At 35.2% G+C, this 25,571-nt stretch overlaps 1 protein-coding gene across 4 annotated transcripts in view; it reads right to left on the reverse strand.

Moving 5' to 3' along the window:
- Positions 1-25,571, reverse strand: part of LOC149579623 (3-dehydroquinate synthase) — a 99,571-nt gene that overhangs the window by 54,401 nt on the left and 19,599 nt on the right. For 2 of the 4 annotated variants that reach the window (XM_089786160.1, XM_089786171.1), the window contains exons 2-3: positions 14,037-14,264; positions 13,621-13,787 (exon numbers count right to left, since the gene is read on the reverse strand). In XM_089786160.1, coding sequence (XP_089642286.1) covers positions 13,621-13,787; positions 14,037-14,264 — 395 coding nt within the window. Of the gene's footprint in view, positions 1-13,620; positions 13,788-14,036; positions 14,265-19,251; positions 19,373-25,571 lie in introns of those variants that run through there. The other 2 variants (XM_089786164.1, XM_089786167.1) reach the window with 2 other exon arrangements.

Below are 25,571 nucleotides of genomic sequence, written 5' to 3' on the forward strand. Positions count from 1 at the left end.
ACTCCATTCAAACTGGTGCTTGTATGGCACACTCTCCCAATGTCTTTGGTCCCTTCCATTTTGGGGTATCCATGTAGGATGGCAATGGCACGAGAAGTCAAATATTGTTATAATTCTTTTACCACCCAATAATTCGCTCCTTATCTTTCATTACCATTCCTAGGTATTAGGGATTAGTTTGTAAATGCTCGGATCCTTTCTTGAATAAATTGCCCTACGTAGTAATCCAGGTAACATCCTCCCTGTCCTTTTCAACTATTGTTGATGGATTAAGTGTTGATAGAATATTGATGTTCGTATTCGCCTTTACTTTAATGTTCTGACTTCTTTCCAAGCCCTCCTATGCACGAGGTCCCGAGCCGATGTTGTTGATTCCTAAGTCAGTAGACTTTATGTATTTTCAAGGCTGGTACACCCCATCAGTTATAATAGTTTTGTGTCATATGCCTTATGGCATCTCTTTTCCCATATACGGTTTCACAAATTACATAACGAGTTTGCTCCTTACACTTTAAGCAAACAACATAATTTCTAATTTTATAGTATTTCGAAAGCATGTAAGGTGTTGCATTTTGGAAGTAATATGTTAATATTTGATCTCTTGCAGCTCTCTTTTATTCTGCCTTTAAGGGATCCTCCATTATTATTTGTTTAGAATCGATGCCTCTTATTAATTTTGCCTTTTGTGGCCATATCTCCTTCTTCCTTATCTTTCGGCAGTAATGTTGGGTTTTAGTAAGGAAAAATTATAGTGAGCAGCAATCTTGCTATGCCTCCATTATCGGGTATGTAGATGATGAGAATATTCTGCCTTGAGTTGCTTTGGTAACACTTTTTTGAGTATGTGAATCTGTTAATACAATAATCTTTCCTTCCTCAATTCTGAAGTCTATTTATTCGTCTTCTACTATTATCAATGAGTATCAGTCTCAATCTATAATTGAGCATAGCTATAGTTTCTAATTTTTTATGCTAATAACTCTCGACTTCATCCCAAGATTACAAAGGTCAATAACTCTTTATGAGACCTCGTTCTTTCTAATCCAAATGCTTAAGGTGTTGAATATATCGAGTTAATAATCCTATCATGTTTGATGCTAGACCATATATCACTTGCTGAATATGATATATATAGTCTCAAATGCTGAATTGTTCAATGCTGAAGGTGCTTTAGATATAAACGCTCAATGTGGGTATAATACGAATTCACAGTTTTCCCACTAGATGATCGCTGATTGCTCTGTAATTGTCGATTGGGATAAACTACAGTCTATGTATATACTCTCCATCGCTGTTCCATTTCCAGCATACCTCTGCCATTTCCAGGGTACTGCCAATATATTCTACCTCTCTCTGACTGTGTCTTTTCCGTAATCGCTTTCTTCAAACTTATTCCTCCCCTTGGTTTTGTGTTCTAACGTCTGCCTTTCCTCCATTTCCTTTTTTTTTATGTATTGTCCTCCCCTTCCAAGGCTCTGTTGAAACTTTGGAGCACTTACGTTCTCTGATTCTCCATGGTGCCTATTCCATCCTCTCTGGATATGCCTCTGATAAAGCCCACGGTGGATTGTAAGTGGTTACTGCTCCTTTAGTGAGTCTGCAAATCATGAGGAGATAATATTGAATCCTTATTGGCTATGCTTTCATATGCACTGATTATTCTCCTCCTCATATGCCCGTTGAATATCTAAGTTCAGTCTGCAACTGTAACTATAGTTTTTTTTTGTTTTTTTTTTTTTTGTCGTATTAATCAAGGTCTTCATCATTAATGCTGAACAATGATTATAACAAATGATGCCACCAATCACATTAAATTTTAGACTTATCGTTATCAACAATCGTGTCAGCTTTTGTATAAACATTTTATTTATCACTGCCGCTTTAACAGAAGATTTACATCTTCCTTTGCTGAAGATTCAGTTTCAACGAAGAATTCTGTTGTTGCGAGTTATGGTCTGCTGCAAGAGTATTCATATATTGCACAAGTTCGAGTTCACCGCATTTAACTGAAATCTGTGCATCATCCTGTCAAATAACACACACCTATTATTGTGACTTAACAGCCCAAATCCATCTGTCGTGATCTTTCGAAGACCTGAGAGAAAGGTTTCAGCAGATACTAAAGTAGCAAATATGAGCACTCCCAACATCCTGCATGAAGATATTCTGTAGTTAATATTGAAAACGCTGAGAATATATGATTCCACAAACACATATACTGAACCATTTCTGTATGCCACACGATGCTGTAGAAGATCATTCCAAGTCAGTGGTCTTGGCTTACGTCTTAGTGAACTGATGAAATATCCCGAATCGGATATTTACTAGATTTCTCTTTTTTCAATATATTCAGAACTAATTGCAGATGTATTACAAAATACAGTAAAACCAGCAAAAACTCCAATAGATACTAAGTCGTTCTTTCTCAAAATAACATTCAAAATCGTAAAATTTCTGCAAATTCTGTACTAAATAATTCAGACTTGTATAATATCCTTTGTTGCTGAATGTGATCTTAATATTCTGAAGTATGGAGGAGTTGTCAACTTTAATTCTGATCTGAATGTTATTTATCTTTGCAATAAATTTGAACTGGTATTATTGCTTGAGGGAGCAGACTTGTAATTATTGTGTGTCCTCAAACTACAATAATTCCTTCCTTTACTACCATGACCAAAGGGCATGTCCCTCAAAGGGACATGACCCTCTCTAGGTCGGCTTATACTCCTCTCCTAGAAATCAGCGACTTAATGAAGATGTCTAATCATAAACAAAACTAACATAATATGTTAAGTTAGTTTAACATTAACATATCCTAAAATCACCACATCTTAAGAGGTGTACGACATATATATATAATGTCTTGAATGATATTAAAAGGAAGAAGACTAAGTGTGGTCTGCACTCTCAGACCAGCATATTATCACTGTTATAAACTTAACAGAAATGCCATCGTATAAAAGTACATTACATATGAACATAATTAAACCAGTAAACTCACATTATATTCCTTCAAACACATTATAGCATTATACAACAGCAATACAATAACCAAAATCCAATCCTAAATACAGCTTAACAGTCAGATTGGAAAACTTAAGAAAAAACTTGTAAGCGCATGTGAAACACCAGAACTGATGTCTCCTTGGTCAATGGGTTTGTGTCCACTGTCTGTCGGCATGAGGGGCTATGTCCTCATACTAGCTAAAAGCTGAAGCTTTCTGAAAAAAAAAACTCTCACAAGAGAGAAAGTTGAACTGAACCATAAATCAAGCATGCCCAGCAATGAGCCCCTTTCCCCTTTTAATACACAAACTAAGACTCTTTGACTCTCCTCTGGCTTTCGTCCTATTCCCTTGTGACTCTTCAACTTCCCTCTGGCATTTCATCTTATTCCTCCTTGACCTTTTGCCCTCTCTATAACATTAAATTGACCTTTTAATAATTTGAGTCTACGTCTCATAGTCAATTTTAACATTATATAAAATAAGACTTCAATATTTCTAATGTCCCAAAAAGGAGACATTACAAATCTCCCCTCCTTAAAATTGTTTGTCCTTAAGTAATTAGTAGCAAGATCCCATACAAGTCTACAGGTAGCCCTGTAGTCCAAACTGAAAACAATTCCAGCCACACTGCGAAGCAAGATTTCACTCTACAATCTATCTTTCAACCGGATCCCTGGATCCCATATAACTCTTTGAAAAAACTCTACACCTATAAACTGAACAACTCTAATCATCATTGATACCATTGAATCCAACCTCAAACTGAGAAGAATTACGACGAGGTCCTCAACAAGCCATAAATACATATGATTAACACTTGGATCCCAAAACCTGCTGTCATAACCAGCTGATATGATCAAATAGAAATGTATCAGTGAACTATGCATAACCCAGTAGATGATGATAACCTAACCTAAATAGATGATGTAATAAACAAGTTGCTCAAAAACTGAGCGTAACACTCTCGGCGCAACAAATACCAAACTGTCATCTTCAATCTAGAGAATCTCCAAGTACATAGGTACCATGAATAAGAGTGAAGTTGAAAGAGCATTCCCTATGATCAACACATAACTCTCCTCAAAACTACACCAAAAACTATCCAAAGACTGATGTAAATAATCCAACCAACTCCTATATGGTCTGAAATCAAGAAACCAATGTGGATTGATCCTATGATGCACAACTGTAGTCAGATCACCACTTCCATCCTTTGACCCATATTCCTTGCTAGGAATCGTTCTGGGATTCCATATCCTGAGATCAGAATCATCTCCTTCATGATAATCAAAAGGAGAGTCCTCGTTTACCTCAAACAAGGGATTATAGGAAATCTAATCAGCATCAACTTCAAACACGAGGTTATCGATAAGTTGAAGTGATATGAAACTTTGGTACTTGATCGCTTGGGGCAATTATCCAAAGCATACGTCTGTTGAATGCTATCAAGTTCATTAATTACCTCTAGGAAAAATTCCTGACTCTCTTTATCCTCCTACTCCTAAGAGTGATTCATGATCCTAATCTGATTTTCTACTTCCTGAAGGGAAATCCAAGCATCATTCAATGCCTCCTGTGTTTCCTTAAGCTCTCTATTGAGCTCCTTAATCTCATTCCTTTCTTTATTCAGCTCATCAACATGTGTTTCAGCAACCTTAAGAATGTTATCCCTGTCGGAGAGTAAATATAAATATTCTAATTTCATAGTTTCAAGGCCTGTTTTGATCACTTGCAAATCAAAAACAAGTCATTCTTCTTCCACTCCCTTTTGAACCTTCCTATAGAGATCCTCAACCACCTTGTGAGTGTTGTCATAACATACCAAAGATGCCACAATCATTTCTTCGTTAACCTTTAGCTAGTTTATAAACGCATGCATTTCATTATCATGTTGATACTGCTCATCGTCTTGTAGTGTCATCTTGCATTGTTCCTCTGAATTTTTGTCATGGGCGTAGGTAATATATGGTTCATCACATAAAAATTCCAATATGTTATTACCTCGTGTGCAACTATCCTCATCTGCCTATTTGTCAACACTAAACTCCAATTCACCAACATAAAAACTCATGCCCTGGGTAACATCTTCTACATGGTCGCTGGAAGGCTGTAAATCAAAGACGGTTGATAGTTGTTCTTTTTCAAGATCCTCCATTAAATGATTTTGGCCTGCTGGAAATTCTTCGTACAAACTTTTGCACTAGTCATTTTCAAGGAGATCCTGAACCAATTCAAAGTACCTTCTTTTTGCCATATCCTTCTTATTTTGCTGCTCTAGATGAAGCTCCAAGTAATCGCTGAACGTAAGTCATTTTGAACTCGGTTAGGGAATTTTTTATATTCTCTATAAATGTTGAGTATTTCTGCCCTTATTTCAGATTGATCATCAACATTTCTGCTCTCAAACTCACAATTCCCATTATCTTCCTGGGGATCCTTGAGATACAAAGTAGCTGAAGTTAGTTCTTCTGATGTTACCTTTCCATCATAATCTTTGTCTAATATTCGCCCATGATCACCAATTTTTGCCGCAACGTCATCAAGTTCTTTTTCCCTTTCCATTTCTTTATATGTCAATGCTTATTTTTTCTCAACATTTGTTTTGGTCTCAGCAAGTGTCTCATACAAAAGCTCAACAAACCGTTGCATCCTAACCTCTATTTGAGCAACTTCTTTTGATGCATCAATCTGTTGTTGAAGCTCTTTATCTGTCTTTTTTCCCAAAGGCCAATTGCCCTTTGCAAAATACTTCCTATCAAGCTTCTCCGGGGGAGTGAACTTTGTCAAAAGGAACCTCTCTGCATGTTGCTGATAGGTACTACCTATTTTCAACCCCAATGCTGCCAATGCCCATTTCAATCTCTTCCGGACCCAATTCGGCCAATTCATCAACAGAATTATAATAGTTCAAATCGATGGACTCTTGTAGTACTGGAGGTTCTCCATTTTCTAATCATTTATCCTCCCAACCATGCACGGTGCCAACTGCCCAACATTCCTCAAATTCATCATTAACCTTCAAGAATATTTTGTCCAGCTCTTGCAAAGGTTGTGTTCTGTGGAAGAAAAATATAAAGTAGTCTAACAGATGTGTTAGATACTCCATGTATTGTCTTGTGATTTCAAGCAATATTGTGTGTTTTTGTAAACTCTTCAAGAAATGCAAAATAATCAATCAATTGTCCAGACATGGAAATAACATATTCGTTGTAAAGCCCATGCATGTCAAGGTATCGACCAAATGCTTCCTACAAATAGATTATTGTCGATACACACATCAGTTCTTCTCAAGTAACCGTTTAAGTATGTGCAATGATTTTAGCATGAGAACCCAACAACGTTGATTCTGGAAGGTGACGTTATGTTCATGATAATCTCTACTCACAACATGCGAAATAAACTGTCTCGAGTGATCGTAGATAGTCTGGCTGTTTCAGCGACTACCTTATTCTTCTCTTTACCAGCCTTGGCACCCAAAAGCTTAGCTTTGCGAGTTATATCTATACTCTCGTCTGTTATAGGATGCAAAACATTAATTGTTGTTGGGTCGGCAACTTCCTTGTTCCCCCTCCGGCCTTTTCCACTCACTCATTCAAACAATACTATTTGCATCCTCATTGATACAAGGACAAGAGGCCCCTCCTTTAGTTACGCACTTTGATTGACACTTGTACTCACAACTATCATTACGAATCTGATAGGAGACGCGAATGAGGACAATTGAGTTACATATTTCCCTTTCCCAAAGATATGTCGAGAGATATTAAATGGGTATTTGAAACCCCTATAATCATTCACACATATAAACTGACCAAATCTCTTTGCATGCAAGTCTCAAAGAGAAAACAACAGATGTCGAACTAACTCTCTTTTCACACCACTATTCTCAACATTAAACAAAATTAGTGTGCTTGATGGGGCCCGATAACTTCCTAAATGAATATTAAAACTATCATGGAATATCCCTCGTTTATGGAAATAAGAAGTTGCACCAAATATTAATTACCGCTTGTCGAACTTTGCATATGCTAGTGCTATTAAAATGAATCAAAATTTATCAACTTATTTCTGGTAAAAATAACTTATTGACAATGTCATGCTCATATGAGATAAAGAGGACACTTGCTCTCTTGATAAACTATTTATTCTATAAAGTAATTTATTTTTTAAATGCACTGTGCCACCAATCCTCTTCTCATATATATTAACATTCGGCAAGAAGATCAACAATTTATTCACTTTCAATGGCAATGTGTAAAAAACTCCGAAGGATAAAATCCTCACATCACCATAAAGAGCCACCGAAATTTACTGGATCCATCTTCAAGACTCAGTTTGCTAAGCTACCTTGGTTTTCTTGTAACTATTCATTAGTTGCATCTACACATCCTGAGTGACTGGAGCATGTTCCTGCTATTCCATAGTAAATTCGTCAAGACCCTACCATCATTAGTCACAACGTTCATTAACATCGTTCACTGTATTTAATACTCTCCTCACCATATTAGCATGATCCAATGAAACAATGGTAACTATGTGTCAGCTGTAGCAAATCGTCTTGTCTGTTTATAACTTTAATGAACTTACTCCATAGCATTTACTGCCTTTGCTGCATGTTGCAGATTCTCGTTTCTTCTTCAGAATCATCTATGTGCAGTCTAACCTCAGTGACATCTAATCTTCTAAGCCTTTTATCAACATTTTCACTCCTCGTGACTTTTCCTCCCTTGTTCATACGAGATCAGCTCTAGGCCATTTTCTCGCTCTAATACTGAAATGATGCAGATAAGCCTTTACTCTTGCAAGTTGATCCTTTTACTTCTGTTCTTCTAGCCAGTTTCTGCAATCTCTAAGGTTTTGGACCATAGTCTCAAGGAGGGACTTATCTGGCATTTTCATTTGCTTTCCCTTGACTACATAGATTTATAATCTCAGAATTTTAAAAGGCTGCTCTTTACTAAAAATGGGCTCCAGAATAAATCACACCTTGATATATATCAATTTTCCATTACTCTATCTGGATATTTGCAACTAAGCTCTGATTCAAAAACTCCGAGTATACCCACTAGGATGGCAGGTTCAATAGCTCTAATACCACTGAAATATCCCGAATTGGATATTTACTAGGTTTTTCTAAAATACAAAAAAACCAGCAAAAACTCCAATAGATACTAAGTTGTTCTTTCTCAAAATAACATTAGAAATGCCATCATATGAAAGTACATTACATACGAACATAATTAAACTAGTAAACTCACATTATATTCCTTCAAACACGTTATTGCATTATACAACAGCAATACAATAACCAACATCCAATCCTAAATAAAGCTTAACAGTCAGATTGGAAAACATAAGAAAGAACTTGTAAGCACATGTGAAACACCTGAACTAATGTCTACCCAGACAATGGGTTTGCGTCTACTATCTTTTGGCACAAGGGGTTACGTCCTCATACTAGCTGAAAGCTGAAGCTTTCTGAAAAAAACTCTCACAAGAGAGAACGCTGAACTAAATCATCAATCAAGTATGCCCGATAATGAGCCTCTTTCCCCTTTTCATACACAAACTAACACTCTTCGACTCTACTTTGGCTTTCATCTTATTCCCTTGTGACACTTCAACTTCCCTCTAGCATTCCATCTTATTCCTTCTTGACCTTTTGCCCTCTTTATAACAATAAATTGACTTTTTAATAAGTTGAGTCTACGTCTCATAGTCAATTTTAACATTATATAAAATAAGACTTCAATATTTCTAATGTCCCAAAAAGGGGACATTACAACTAAGTTGGGCAAACAAGGAAAAGCGGAGTAACATAAGGTGGACAGAAATTAAGAATAGGGATTTATTTATATACTTTGTGAGCCTATGCAATCCATGACAAAGAAGGGGTGAACATAATGAGTATTAAAATATTGGAATCTCCTTATGTATGCCGAACAAAAGGCATATAATAAAATATAACCGTAGTCAATGAAAGGAAAGACGACCCATATTCAAAGATAACTATTACTACTTCCAGGGTGGAAGGACTTATAACTACCTCATACTGCATGAGTATTCCTTGTGGACCCTGCAAGAGAAGATAGACCATATAAATGTTTGAATTCGATCCCTTTAAAATAGGGCATCGCTCTATTGAAAGCGATTTAGCATGAAGCCTGCGAACATCAAACAAGGCAGGCACTTATACCATCACTAAAATAGCAGCATCCACAAAGGGGGTCCATTAAAATGAAGAATGGGTAGTGCATCATAAAGAGCAAAGAGTAGGTCATGTAAGACAAATCAAAAGATATTTATATAGGCAAAATATCATTAGTAAGGGAATCAAAAGACAAATCACATAATAAAAGTTGTTTGAAAGAGGAGATACCAAAATTGTAGGAGATGTAAATAAATTTCATCTTAGTATGAGTGACATATGCAAGAGGTTGGGAAATGATCAACACCATTAAAGGAGAAAGAAGATTGATATTAGACTTAAAGGGAGATTCAGATTCAGAGGGAGTTTGATATTTCATTAAAGACAACCCTCAAAGAGAGGGAGCAGATAGAGGATATGACTCAGTCACCCTTCGATAATCTCGATATTGATTCAAAAGGAGTAAACCATGTTGAGATGGATTCTCCAGTGATCAATAAATTATAGCAGTCAAGAGGATTGTGATTCATGAATATAACTCATGACTATGTGATTTTAATGGGCCTACCCCCTATGTACATCATGAGGAAGTAATGACTTCCAAATGATGTCACTTGTATTTACAGAAGTTATTGAAACGTGACGATCTTACAATAACTTATTTTCTATTATGATGGATATCTTACAATGTCTATGAAAGTCATGCTAGATTATACTTTGAATAGTGGATGTTTATATGGTAAGCATTATGAGAATGCATATGCACATACCTTATAAACATCTTTTGAGTACATGGTGAATGCTATGCATATTGATATTCTGGAAGGCCATAACACAAAGTCCTTGGTGAATATCACACGTCTTGATGTTCTGTAAAGTCATTACTCTCAGAGTACTTGGTGAATATCAGGCGACTTGATGTTCTAAAAGGCCATTACTTGCAATTATTTGGTGAATATCTTGCATCTCAGCATTCTGGAAGGCCATTACTCAAAGAGTATTTGGTGAATATCATTAATATTCTAGGAGGCCAAGACTCATGATATCATATGTGGTATCAAACATTTTATAGTAATTGGTGAATATCATGTATTATGGGAGACCAATACTCATGATATTAGATGTGATATCAAAAATTTTAAGTACTTGGTGGATATCAAATGCCAATATTCTAGAAGACCCAAGACACATGATATCAGATATGATATCAAACCTTATTTGATTATTTGGCGAATATCATGTGTTGATATTCTGGAAGACCAATACTCTTAATATCAAATGTGATATCAAAATGTTGAATATCTTCTGAACAAAGATATTTGTATATTACATTAAGTTAATATGTGGTCATTTGTTTATCCTCCCTAACTAAGAGGGAGTGTTGATGTTTTGTAGCTTTACTCGGATAAATTACATCAAGATATGTATATCATTTGTTATCCTCCCTAGCTAAGAGGGAGTGTTGATGTTTTGTAGATTTACTCGGATAAATTACATCAAGATATGTATATATATGAGATGTGTGTGTGTGTTTGTGTGTGTAATTTATATCAAGATATTATATATTTATAGTATATAATATGTAAGAGATTTTAATTATGTTAATAAATAGACATGTCCCATGAAGAGGCATGTCCATTCTCTCACTGTCTTATAAATATAAGAGCCTAGAGGTGGCTGCAATTGAAAAACATGTACCAAATTTAATGGCAGTGCTTAGTACATTTGCAACGGTCCGAGAAAATCAACAAGAAGAGTCTGCAGAAAGGACTCCAACATGCATTCAGCACATAATATCTGAGATGCATTGTGACTCAGGTGACTTCCAACAGTTTTTGTTGAGGTGGAGGCTAGTGCATGGAGGGTAGTGGATCCGTACAAGAACAAGCCCAATGGGTTCATGAGGCCCTCGAGCGCTTTCTTGCATTTAGAATAAAAGGTTGCGCTAAGAAATTAGTGAGGTGTTGTGACTCTCAAGGTTGGCCTATCAGAGAGACCCCTAACATTATAGAGGACTAGAGGCTTCAGGAATCCCAAGGAGAGTAGGATCCAGTCCTTGCATAGTAGGGTTGAGCACGCCTTCAAGGAGGGATGTTACAAGCTAAGGAGGCCCCACCCTTCAATAGAGGTCAAGCAAGTGGCAGCTAGCATAGCTTGAGAGGAGTTGGACACTCCTCTCCAGATGGTAGAGGACGAACTAGCTCAAATAGAGGCCTTGGAGACTCAGTACAAGGCTCATGTGACAACTTTGAGCAGGCAATAGGGGAGACATGCCTAGTGGTAGTGTTGGAGATTAAGAAGCAAAAGGAGGTGTTGGAGTTAGCGTTTATGGTGAAGGTCACCTATGAGAGATGTTAGCTGAGAGGGATTTGCACTGGCAGACTCAGCAGTTTCACCAGTTAATAGAGCAGGTGGCAGCATCCACGCCACCCCCTACACCATTACGGATGCTTATTAGGTCCCCAGTTCCTTGATTTCATTCTAGATAGTTGTATTCCCCATTTTGTTGTGTGTCGTCCATAGACGACTTTCTTTTTGGGGGGATGAAGTTGTCGAGTAATTAGGATTTGTTTGTGTTGTTGTCGAGGGGTCGGCAATTAGTAGTTAGCCGATGGTTGCCAACAATTGGTACTCAACACCTCTTTATATATAGATTGTACTTACCTTTGGGGCAGGTCATCTAGTTTTATGTTATGTTATGGTGTCGTGAGGTTATAGTACTATTGCTGGGAATACTCCAAGATGCATTGTAATAATTCTGAGATCAATGAATATACAATTGTGAGTTCTACCAAATACATTGTGTATGCTTACAGTTATATTTTTCATGGACTCTATTTTTTTTCTGAACATAGAGCCTACGGGGCAAGCACAGCCAGAAGGAATCAAAGAGTCACATGGATGTGCTATAAAAGAACATTGAGAGACTCATTCTAATATGCTTGGTTAGAGTCTTCTATTGGAGAATTTGGGAGCTTCACGCTTTCGGTTCAGAATTGTTGGGACAGAAATCCTCGGCAATTTACTCAATTGGACAGAAACCAAGTTCGACTTGGAGGTGGATTCGTAACGTCGTTCACAACTGAGCGAATTCGTGAGTAGAGGGATTTCATATCTGTTGGAAAAAATGGGTAAAAATTTATCTAATTTGATGGTACTGTCATATTTCAGATCTCTATCTTAGTCTGAAAATATATGAATTTCAGTATAATCTGTTGGATAGATAGAAATCAGTTGCATGCAAATTGTTTGCTTAAATTCCTGTGAAATGTTGGAAAAAACTCGGGCAAATATTTATAAGGGAATATTTTAACCTTGGTTTTGAATGAGTTACGATATTTGCACACAATTGCTATCTGTTTTACTGGTTTTGAATGAGTGATGATATTTCCCAGGCTTCCTCATATTGGACCATAAATATTATGCTGGGGAACTTCTACAGCTTATTCGTTCAGCCCTATTGAGGCAGATTTTTGCACAAAGATACTTAAATTGAGAGGAAGTGGACACCCCACTGCCAAAAGGTTGTATACGCCACTGAGTAAATCTGTCAATAATGTCAATTTTAATTAATTCATGTGTTCTCACAAGCTACGGAAAAGCTGATTTGCCAATGGCGTGCCATAATTTATAGAGAAGTACCTATAAGAAATACTGATATATATCAACCACATCTACATGCTAAGTTCCCCAAAAATAGTTGTCTCAAATACCCAAAACAAGATCCAATAACAAAAAGAGAATACAAGACAGGCATTTTTTCACAAGAAAGCTAATTGTGATTGCATGAATGATACAGAAGAGAAATATTTACAGAACTCGAATGCAAAAGAGATCACCAGTTTAACCTCTGAAACAGGACTAGTTTGAACATTCTTTTATCCGAAACTTTTTTTAACTTTGAAAAGAAATTTTTCATGGAATTTCCTTTGTTAAATCAGACTTTATAGTTCATTCTGTACCCACTATTGCTATGCCTGAATATGTTGCCATAGGATGCATTTAGTGAATGGTTAGATCATAAATCGTTTTATGTTGTATTGGCTGTGTTCAATTGCAATAAGACATCTATGTTGTATTTATTCTTTTATGATGACAAAGTATTCCTAAATGTACATGACATACTTATCATAGTAAGATGTAGTTTACTCTTTGGTCCACCTACAGTTATTAAATCATACGCTAAGACAAAGCACACTCATGGCATTGGCAAAAATTTTGGGGACATCATTTGATCATAATCCACGAATGGAAGTAGGATGTTTATGGACAGTCTAGTTGCTGCAAGTTATATGATTAATGGATATAAGATATCCATAGACTGCAATGAGAAGTCAATTCCATGGAAAGAAATTTTGTAGAAAGGTTTCACAATCACTATTTTACCAACATATAATATTCAAAAATGTGGTAAGAACAAGATCAAGCAACAGCTTAGAACATGATGCTGATTAAAATGTGCACCTGCCAATCAAGACAATGTAGCACTATATGCTCTGCATGCCCAGCCATAAAATTTAATTCTTGAAGCTGACTAGGAGAAGAAACCTCAGCAAACGCACCAATCTGTTTTCTTTCACTGTCATATATATACCCATCATCGATGAACAGAGGATTGATCTTTGCAATTGCTGAACAAACCCACATCTGATTTGTAAACATTTACTTGAAAGCCAACATCCACAATCAAAATTGATGCCTAGAATCTTATAGACAGATAATTTTGTTTCTGTGCCTGTAAAAAATTTAAATCTTCCTGAAATTGTGAGCTTGCAGATGAAAAAGTGCAATTAGTCATTCTTGCTCCTCTGCAATCCTATTTTTCTTTTTTTACTAACAAGAAAAAACGTTATCATGATCATCAGATTAAAAATGCTTACAGGCCCATTCAATGGCAAGTTGTTCACTATCTGAGGAGAAAATAAATGTATTCCAGCCTCGTTCAACAGCAGTAGTCATGACATGCTTATTTTCTGTCCATATCCAAACGACTTTCTCCTGATCATTACTTATGGGGTTCACTGTAGAATAGGTTTTCATTTGACACCGTATTGAACCCATTTTGGTATTCCTTAGAAAGGAAGAACATGAAAATCTGAAATGCCTACCTGGAAAGGGAACAGTGCACTAAATTACATTTTTTATTATGGATAGGAGAACTTGTAATTTAAACTTTAAATGGAATGGTACGTAAAGAATGAAAATGATTATTTTCTAATGTGAAATTAAAAATTAATAATATAGATACTTTACAGTAGTAGGAAAGAAATATACAATACAAAGACAAAACGTGAGGACAACATGACAGGATAAAACTATTAAAAACTAGTCCAATAGTACAACCTTCATCATAAAGGACAAAGCTTGATCATATACAAGCTTGACAAACAAAGAAAAGGCAGCCCATTGGCCAATATAAGGAGCCACCCTTTCAACAATTAATAGCTCAAATTTCAAAATGTTTCTAATCCATCATGTTTCACAATGATCTTTGCAATCCAATACAGAGTCATGGCTCCCTTGAGACCGGTGCTTGTACTGGTACAGGAGATTGGTACCAGTACAAGTTTATTTTTCAAAATAGGGGCGTTGGAGATGCCATCTTATTTGAACATACTAGAAAACATCATTACATTGAACTTTCAAAGCAAGAACAGTGGTAAAGATTAACATTAACTTTAACACACACATGACAACATATATAAATTCATAAATCTTAATTTTAGCTCATAAATGACAAATCCCCGGCATAGAAAGTACTAGTAGTTTGATAGCACAAAATATTCTGAAAGTATAGAGCTACATCAAGACTTAATCAAAGCATCATGACCAGCTACTAAAACTTTCAAAAGTGAGCAGTTTGGATAAGAAATTAAAAGATTATAAAGAATGTGATAAGTCTTGGTGATAGACATACAAATGGCAAATGACCAAATCATTTTTCCCTAAAACTGTTGGCCGTCAATCCTTCTGAGTTGCACACGTGTTCTAGCATTGCTACAATACTCTCTATTCTTTTTTAATATTGTAACTAAGTCCTATTGAGGTTTCAGAGTAAAATAGTACCTATGTTTTATGTCACAGGGTTCATTTTCATGTCCAACAAAAATTAAATTTGGATAAATATTTCCAATGATATAATTTATCAAACAAAGTCATGATAAAATTCAACTAAAATAACTATAAACATAATAAATAGATAAATAACTAAAAATATAAAAGATATTTAAAATTATTAAATTCCAATATATTGAATGGTAATATTAAAAACTAGGCAAGATCCTACAACACAACAGTAAATTGCGAGCCTCTTATCTCGGAAGTCCTTGGTTCGAATACACTTGAGCTTAACTAATAATCATAATAATTAATCACAACAAATAATAATAATTAACCTTGGCTTCGGCCTCTTACCAATCAAAAAAAAAATGGTAATATTAAAAACAATCATTACATTTTTTAATTTTATATACTAAATTTTATAATTAAAAATAAAATAACTTTTAAAATTAAAGACAAAAAGTAATACAACAAGGCAAATTCATAAAAACAAAACGCTATTCAAAGTAAGCTACAAGAATAGGGCCTTCCATCCTATATGCCGCTAATCCAGGCAAGTATCTGGCTTTAAGCCACAAAACCTCAACACCAATCAAGCTTGCCATCACCTAAATGCAAACTGAAAAGCTCTCACGAATCAATGCACAGTTGCACCAAACTCATTCCACCATCCACAATTTGCACAACTCAGTGATATTGCAACCATTTGCTTGACAAGGTATTTTATATATCTACAACTGCAAAACACCCACCACCATGTACAACAAGAGGATTTCTAAAATGTCATATTTCTAGTTTTTTTAGTGAAGCAGCAGGCATCTTATTTCTGATGGGAGACACTTGGAGATGTTGGGAGACTGTGGTGGGACATCCCCTGCAAATAGGGATGTCTCTGACCACATCCCCGATACCAGAGACATGGTCCAAGGGGCCAAAGATAGCTAAACTGCATAGAGTATATTTTTGAGAAACATTTTTAAGAATGCTTAACATAAGTGAGACTACAATTTTAGAACAACTAAACAAACAAAACATAAGAAACTAGTGGAAGAGAGAAACCCCAAAAACTTCAAATCTTTCTCAAAGAAAAAATGTTGTTCTGCAATATTCTTGCATCATCCATTGATAAGCTGCAGCTGATGACTCTTCATTAGATGTATAAGCTTGTGTTAAAAGGTGTCAGACTTTAATGAAAAGCATAATGTTAAGTAACATGTGAGGAACACTGTCAGGGGAGGTAGATGCTGATTTGTCATTCAATAAAACATAACAAAGAAATCACTGTCTGTATATTAGTTGAGTTATAATCTTTTGACAAAGCAGCTTTTAGTTGCAGGTAAAAGGAATGAGGTACACTTCAACAAGAGAAAGAATGTAATGTGGATCAAGAGGACATAAGAAGGAAAAAAATTACATTACTATTTTTCAATGATGCACTGAACTTGAATGATTACAAAATAAGTAGGGTAATGGTGCAGAATCATTATAGCATTGTAATACCATCTTTCATGGATATTCTTGAAAACACAATGAATGAATATTTATATCAATTCTTACACACAATTTAAGCATTGTAATAGAATCAAACAAATGATTATCAATGTTCCAGGCAGGCAGATCACAGATGCAGTTACAATGGTTCATGAAGTGCTCCACTCCATGGTTAATGGTATTCAAGAAAGTATGCTTCTCAAGCTCGACATTTCAAGGCTTATGATATGGTTTCCTGGTCCTATCTATCTTCAGTTTTAAGAAAAATTGGATTTGAAGGAAAGATTCTAAAAATGATTGAGGGTTGTGTTCATTTTCCCAAATACTCAGTGGTGGTTAATGGACCTCCGCAAGGTTATTTCTCTATCTCTAGAGGGCTCAGATAGGGAACCCCTTACCTCTTCATTTTACTTGCAAACATTCTGGGCCGAACCATTTCTCCGAAGGTTGCTCAAGGCACTCTCAAAGGCTTTAAACTCCCTTTTTCCCCCACTGGTTTCTCATCAACGATTTGTTGATGATACACTACTTCTCGGGTTGACTACTTAAACTGAAGCTAAAGCTTTTAAATACCTTGAGTTATGCTAATATTTTGGGACAGAAAATCAATCTCCAAAAGAGTGCTCGTCTTCAGGAATAATCCTCCAAACCTCCAAATCCACATTCCTAGAATCCTTAATTGTCAGCTACCAACCTCCCTTCAATGTCTCTAGGTATGTCTTCAACTTTGGGTAAACTTGACAACTTTATTTGGGCTAGTCTGTTGGAAAGAATTTAAGACAAATTAGCCGATTGGAAAGGTACTCTTTTAAGTAATGTTGGTAAACTCCAGATGCTTAGGGCTTCAAATCAAAGCAACTGAATTAATGTTATCTCTCTCTTCATATGATGGCAATGTGGATTAAAAACTCAATGTTATCAAAAGAAAGTTCCCTTGGTCTGGAATGGAAGTTAAAAACAGACTATCTATGGTGGACTAGGAAGATGTTTGCTCTCTTAAAGAGCATGGAGGTCTTAACGTCAGAATTTCAAGTCTCTTGAATCTGGCCCTCTTGACTAAAATCAAATGGAAAATCATCAATGGTTCTGCTGATTGGTTGAACATCTCGATCTCTAAATATTTTCAGAATGTGGGAGAATTAAGCTTCCTTAAAAATCCTCTGCCCCATGGTTCAAATATCTAGAACAACCTTATCAAAACCATTCTAACTCTTACACAAGGCTGTTTTGGGCAATTAGGAAATGGACAAAAGGCCCATTCTGGAAAGACCCACAGATTTGCAGCACTCCTCTGGAATTTCACCCTATACTCTTAGCCCTTGGAAGGGACCTGTTGATGTGAGTTTTGATCTATTACAACATACAAAATCAAATGCTCAATCTTTTGACGTGAAACACCAAATATTCAATCCTCTCTTGTGATAAGGAAACACCAAATATTCAATCCTCTCTTGTGATAAGGCCATCTCTCATGCTAAGCTTGCAAAGTAAGATCATGAAATGACTTCAAGGCTCCTATCGTGGATACTTGCACAGTGAAATAATGTGATTTGCTAATAATCACTTTGGGGACTTATGCTATTCGGTCAATGGCCATCAACTATTTGCACTTCTAAAGATTTGTCTTTACAATGTTCAATGAAAATATAATTTTGATTTTACAACTTTCAATTCAACTTAAACTTAAAATTGCTAACTTTGAAAACTGCTCCTAACTATGAAGGCAAGGAATCATGGATGACTTGGACTCTACTAGATGTAGCTTAATCAATAATTTCATCCACCTAGTCAAATCTACGGAATACACAAATGTTTTTCACATCAATATCTCCTCTTCAATCCCATCAAATGAATGCAAACTAAAGATTGAATATCAATTAAAGTTAAGTGTTTTCTTTGGCTCGCCGCACAAGGCACACTTACAATCAGCAAGAGGACAGTGATCCGGATTTGTCAAGTCAATCAAGTAAACATCAACGATTACTTTCATTCAACGAAACTACTTCAACATTAAATGAAATCTATTCCAAGTGAAAGATTGAGGAACCGTGCGACATTTCAAAGAAACATTAAGTAATTCACAATGATGAACCAATAATGAATTATCAATCACTTTCATAGTATCATAAGTACAATTTGATCAAGTCTCTCCCTTAGCTAATCTACTCACCTATAGCTCTCTGTTGGGTGGAAATTTTCTAAGTCATTGTGACCACAACTTACAAATTGTGAATGTTTTGCAACCTACAGTTTTTAGGATCAACTGCACAATAGTGTTTCCAACCATAACATGTAAGACACAATCTCTCTTACATCTCAAGGAAGGCTCCACCTTCTTATTGCTATTGGAATCAACAAAACACTTAGCCACTATTTACACTAAGCTAAATCAGGGCAAGACATTCATCCTATTCTCTTATTTTAGAATAGATGTTAATATCACAATACAATATTAAGCAATAGTGTAATTCACTTGCAAAGTATCTATTGGAGCAATAATTCCAAAAAACACAACATTAGATGTAAGAATAATCTTCAGCATACTAGCATTTTAAGTAAACAAGAAACACATAAAACCTCAGAGCCTTTCCATGGCTCCTTATGAGATTTTGAGAGCAAGAATGGAACATATATACAGCTCAAAGTTTCCAACGCATATTCAATCCTGCATGCACAAACGAAGAAAACGAATCAGCAAAAAGTTTGTAAGCTATTCCCTTGCCTAAGTGTCTTATGATAGCTTCAAATTTGATAAGCAGCTCAAATACTGCAAGACCAAATACGAAAACAAACTATAACTCTGAGCGCAATACACGGCTCAAAGTTTGTAGGAGTGAATTCAAATCCCTCTTGAACAAATGCACAAAACTCACAATCAATATCCAAAAAATGTCTTCACATAACACCTTGAATCAACACAAGGCTTGAAAGCACAGTTGCTTCTTTTATTGTAAGTAATTTAATCTACATTTAACCTCAAAGTCTTAAAATGCATATAACAATTGGCAGAGTTGTCTTGCCCTGCCAAAAGATGAAAATTACAATGAGAACCCTCCTTTATTTACAAGTGAGGGGTTGAGAAAAAAAAGTGGGAGAAACCCAACAAACATTTTGACCTATTTCCTAACTATCTTTGACTTATTCAAATTGCAAGTCCAAATGTACTTGACCTGCAATTTGATTTACAGCAATGACTTTGCAGGTGAAAAGATCACCTGCAATTGCAACTCGTTTCTCAATTACATGTAATTTGTCAATAACAAATTTACAAAATGTGTGATGAAAATAAATTGTCAGACAAGATACGACTCCGTTTACAAGTTGGAAAAACATGCATGTTTAAAGCTCTTGCTTTGGGGAATGTTAAAATTGGATCAGATTTAAAATGAGGTAAATCCATGATTACACCACCCTGGGGGATGAGGGGACAACGGAATGGGGGGACAAGTTTCCAGGATAGGGACCAGAGGGGCCTTAATTTGGGGATGGCGGGGGGACAGTTGCAAGGGACAAGGGAGGTTGTATATACTATACATATGTTACTTAAAATGCTAGTTATGAAAAGATATATAGCAATCTAAGTTATAAAGATGTAAAAGAGTAAATACTTGAACATCGCATTGAATTGGAACATGAAATGTTGAACATAAATAGTTGAATCAGCAAATAGTCAACAACGGAACGTCCGACCATCCTCAGCAGAGGTGGTAGAATCTAGTGGCACCATTGGGAACAGAGCCCCTAGTGTGTCCCCATCTTCAAGACATGGGGCAAAATGTGGGGGGGGGGGGGGGGGCGAGGGGGACGCATCTCCATGTTACTATAGTTAAACCTTATTTCTATTTGATAAATTGCTGCTAATAATTTTCAGAATTAATTGTTTTTCTTTTTTACTATATGTTTGATTTGATGTTGTTGGTACAAACTATACCTTGCACTAGAAAAATTGTTTGTTATGAATGTCGAAGTGGTTGATACTTGAAGACTGAAATAAATATGTGTTTGTTGTATCTTACCAAGCCTCAGTTTGCACATAAGTATGATAGTGGACAGTTTGGAGACATTCAACAAATGAACATGCACGATATGTGGAGACATTTTCCTTCATGGACATGACTCCACATTACAATTACAATCGACTTAGTTAATAATCTTTAACTGCTCAATAACACCGATTTGAAATCGGTCTAACTAATAAATTTGAATCACAATTTTGTAATCCAATCAATCTAATATAATTTAGAATAATATATATAATCTCCTATATTATTATTTTATATTAATTTCTTCAACATTAAAAGTTTATGTATATTTAATTTTTTCTATTTTAATATATTATATATATATATATACACACATATTTATGTATATATAATATAAAGAATCATTTTTTATTATATACTCATATATCTACGAATGATTTGAATAGTAATTAGTCACATGATTTTATCTGACTAAAGCTAAAAATCATCGACATTCCCTCTACGCTAGGGAGGATAATAGGTATATCAACACAAAGAGATATGACCTTAATGTAACATTCGATTGAATGACATGTTCACAGATATCTTGTTTTGGAGATATCCACCATAATGATATCATGAGTTATGGCCTACAAATATCAAGTCTCGTGATATTTACCAAGTACTCAAAGTAATGGCATACAAATATCAAGTCTCGTAATATTCACCAAGTACTCAAAATGTCCATAGGGTTTGTGCACACGGACCAACCATGTGATACTTACCATAGGGACATTATAATCATGGTTTGTTCACAAATATTAACGTGATATATCTATAAAATACGTGTAAATATCTATGTGACGATATCTATCTCTCGGTTGATATTGATTTACAAAATATAATCTATCATGATCTACTTAGATATCAACCATATGATATTCATCATGATAGAAAATCAAGTTATTGTAAGATTGTCATCTTGGAATAATTGCTAGAAGTACAAGTGATAATCATTTAGAAGTCTTCACTTCTTCATGATGTATACAAGGCCCAAAAGAATCATGAAATAATGATCATGATAAATAGAAACATTTTATAAGTACAACAATCAAAGGTGTTGAGACTTATTCTCAGTAATAACAACCATGCCAAGCTTACCTCTAAAGTATTCTACCTTTGTTTTCACAAGAGGTTTGATGAGGATGCAATGTTTGGTTATTTGTATTGACATACTTCAACTCAACTACATTTTTCTCCAGCATGTCTCTGATGTAGTGGTAAGGTACCTCAATCTGTTTAAATCTATTATGAAACATTGGGTTTAGGGAGAGTTTTATACAACTTTGGTTGTCACAATGGATAATGGGAGTAAAGAGCACACAATTGTACCAGGAGGGGGGTGAATCAATATGATAACAACTTCTATCTTTTTTAACTTTAATCCACACAATAGTATCAATAACTGAAGTGAACAAATATTCACATGGACACAATGACACCATGATTTATGTGGAAACCCAATGCGAGAGAAAACCACAGCAAAATAATTGCTTTATATAAACTTGTTCTTTTACAATGCTTTGCAAGCTCCAACCCTATGTCTATGAGCACTGCCTCACTAGAAGCTCCAACTCCCACACTTCGCAGGCACCAACCTATTGGACACGCAGACCCCCACTGTTGTCTTCGTGAGCACCGACCCACTGCACACAAACTTCTTTTTCACCTTGACAATGTTGCTAACTCAACTGATGATGGATAATTTGCTTGCACAATTTATCTTCTTTCAATCTAACACTTGTATCTGTATGGAATATTTTATTTCAGTACATACACACTTTTCTGTACAAAACTTTGGTTAGAACATATATTTTCTCCCTTCTTGAAGTTAGCCTTTAATTAAGATATTTATCTTCAATCACATTGAATACTCTTAACACATATAAATAAATCAGATTTTCGATCTGATTATACTTCCTTTTTCTTCTCTTACATTTAATCTTTTTATTCACCACATGCTCTCAACTATTCTTCTTACTTCATATTATTTATTTCACACATTTATTTACCAACTTTATTTTCTTATTTCTCTTACTTCTTTATTCCTTCTGACTTCTATTTAAAATGAAATATTCTCCCCTGTTATATCTTTCTTATAACCTTTCACTGAAAGGTTGTAACTTTTCATTCAAAATACTTTGCTCTCCTAAATATAGTCATGCCAACTAATATACATCAAGGTTGCTTTGTCATTAAACTAATTCTTATTGATAGCAATTGTGAAATAGACAATTTTTATTTATAAGTCGAACATATCATTTTGTCTTCGCACTTAAAAAACATTAATTTAATTAGTTAGTATAATGCAATCATTATTTATTGAATTGATCTTTCCTATTTCCACAAGTCACACTTCGTGACATGGTATTACAAAATCCTATGATGTATGCCATTCAGCCTGTAGAGTTCATTCACTACATTCTGACAAGTCTTGTAATACTCAAACTGCTCATTATAAGCATTGTTGTGTCAAATACTCTTCTGCTTTGACGTTGAACCCTTATCCTAATGCGGTGTAAGGTGACTATTTGATGATTAAAAGTAATTTGTTTCTTCCTTTAAAGAAGATGTCTTCTATTAATGCTGTATTCTTTTCATTTATCACAAAATATTTTATTGCCGCATATCATAGTTGTTTTGATCACCATAAACTTTGAACACGATAGTCTCCTTTTGTTCACTACCATCTTTGATTGTTCAATATTAATTGCTCTTTGGGTTTGCCGAAAATTTTCTTTGTCATTCAACAATATATCAAACCTCTATTATATTGTTTCATCAATATTATGTCATCGATAGGCATTTGGTTCAATGGCTTTGTTTGTCGTTGCATAAAATTCCCTGGATATCTACATTTAATATTATTGTTTGATGTCAAACATTACTGCATATCCAGGATTATAATCTGTCATTCGCAAACCTCTGTATTTGTTGTCATTGTCGGCAAACTGCATCACTATGTAAAAGTACTCTTCATAGTATTGTGATAACCACTGCCATTTTTTGTTCAACTTCCAATATCTTCGTTCACGCATAGGATGACATGGTAGGTTTTTGCTATAATACTTATTGTTGCTCTGCTCTGGCTGTTAAAATTCAACTGCTATGATAGTTGTTGCCATCATTTGAGTTCTAGAATCCCCAACGGCTTCTCTTCATAAGTCCCACTATTTGATGTTGCACATACATAAGTAGTCGATGTCTTACCATTTACCATTATGTCACTTTTAGAAAGACCAATCTTTCTCTTTATTTGAATTATTCAATCACAAAACTTAGTATCTTTGTTTTAATCAGTCCACTCCATAATTTATTGACTATTTCTTTTATTACATTTTGTTAGTTCTCAGTCTTTCTGTAATAACATGAATTATATCTCCTTTTAACATTATAAGAATTGTTGACCAACCTATTAGTCAAAATGTGCTTTTTCTTTTGCTAAAATATATCGTATATTGTGTTTCTATTCATTTCCTCTTTTATTTTATCAATCTGGTAAAGGTACATGGCCATAACACTTTTATATATGTACTTTATACCCTTCTTATAAAGATATGCATCTTTTGTTAATCTTTATATACTATTGGATTCTTTGTAAATCTGAAACCTATTCACACATCATAGCATTGGCTTCTAATGCCTTCATGCCCTTGTCGTTGATGAAGGCTATGTTAACAATCTTGTATATGCTTGTGAAACCCTTTGACACAACGACAACATTTCATCAAGTAGGATCTATTGGTTTCCCGAATAATCCAACTTAAAGTTTTCTCAACCATACTGCTTCTTGTGCTCCCATAGATGCTGCAATGTACTCTACTTTTGTGGAGCTCTGAGCTGTTGACAATTGTTTCCTACTCAACCAAGGTATCATAGTTGATCCCAAACTGAAGCAATATCCTAAGGTGCTTTTCCAAATCACAATATTCCAACCCACTCTGAATCAATGTACCCATGCAAGTTAAGATCTATATCCTTAAACCTTAAACCATATCTGATGGTTCCATGGAGATAACTTAAGATGTGTTAGTTGCTACTAAGTGTAATTACCTTGGTTCACACATAAAACTGACTAAGTGCATTCACTGCATAAGAAATATCTGGTATGGTGTTTAACAAATACGTCAAAGATCCAATTATATGATGGTAGAGAATAGGATCTGCATTCTCTGAGTCAGCAATTGCTTCTTCAATTTGTGCAGATTTGTTTCCATGGGAGTAGACATAGGCTTGCAATCCATCATCACAAATCTTTTCAAGCTATCAGTAGTATACTTTGCTTGATTTAAAATAATGCGATTTGTTTGCTGCCAGACTTCTAAACCTAGGAAGTAGTGAAGAATTCCTAAATCTTTCATGTCAAACTTAATTGCAAGATCCTGTTTGCATTGAGTGATGAGATGATCTTCTCCTGTGAATAATAAATCATCATCATAAAGAATCAAAATTAACATATCTCCATTTTGTACCTTGAAGAATAAATTTGGGTCTGCATCATTTTTGGGAAACCAAGTTTTGTTAAATAATGATCTCTCTTTCATACCAAGCTTGAGGAGCTTGTTTGAGATCATATAGTGCTTTCTTCAATCTGCAGACATGGGACTGCTTCTTATGTCCTACAAGTCCTTTAGGTTGCTCTATGTACACTTCTTCCTCAATCGCTTCATATAGAAAGGCAGTGTTTACGTCCATTTGATGAATTTTCCATCCCTTAGGTGCAGCAATAGCAATCATAGCCCAGACTGAGGTATACCTTGCAACTAGAGCAAATGTTTCTTCATAGTCAATACCTTCTTTCTAAGAGAAGCCTCTTGCATCAAACCTAGCTTTGCAATGCTT

This window comes from Cupressus sempervirens, chromosome 1 (assembly GCF_028749045.1).
Source record: "Cupressus sempervirens isolate cs-2001-9-10 chromosome 1, ASM2874904v1, whole genome shotgun sequence".
Taxonomy (NCBI): domain Eukaryota; kingdom Viridiplantae; phylum Streptophyta; class Pinopsida; order Cupressales; family Cupressaceae; genus Cupressus; species Cupressus sempervirens.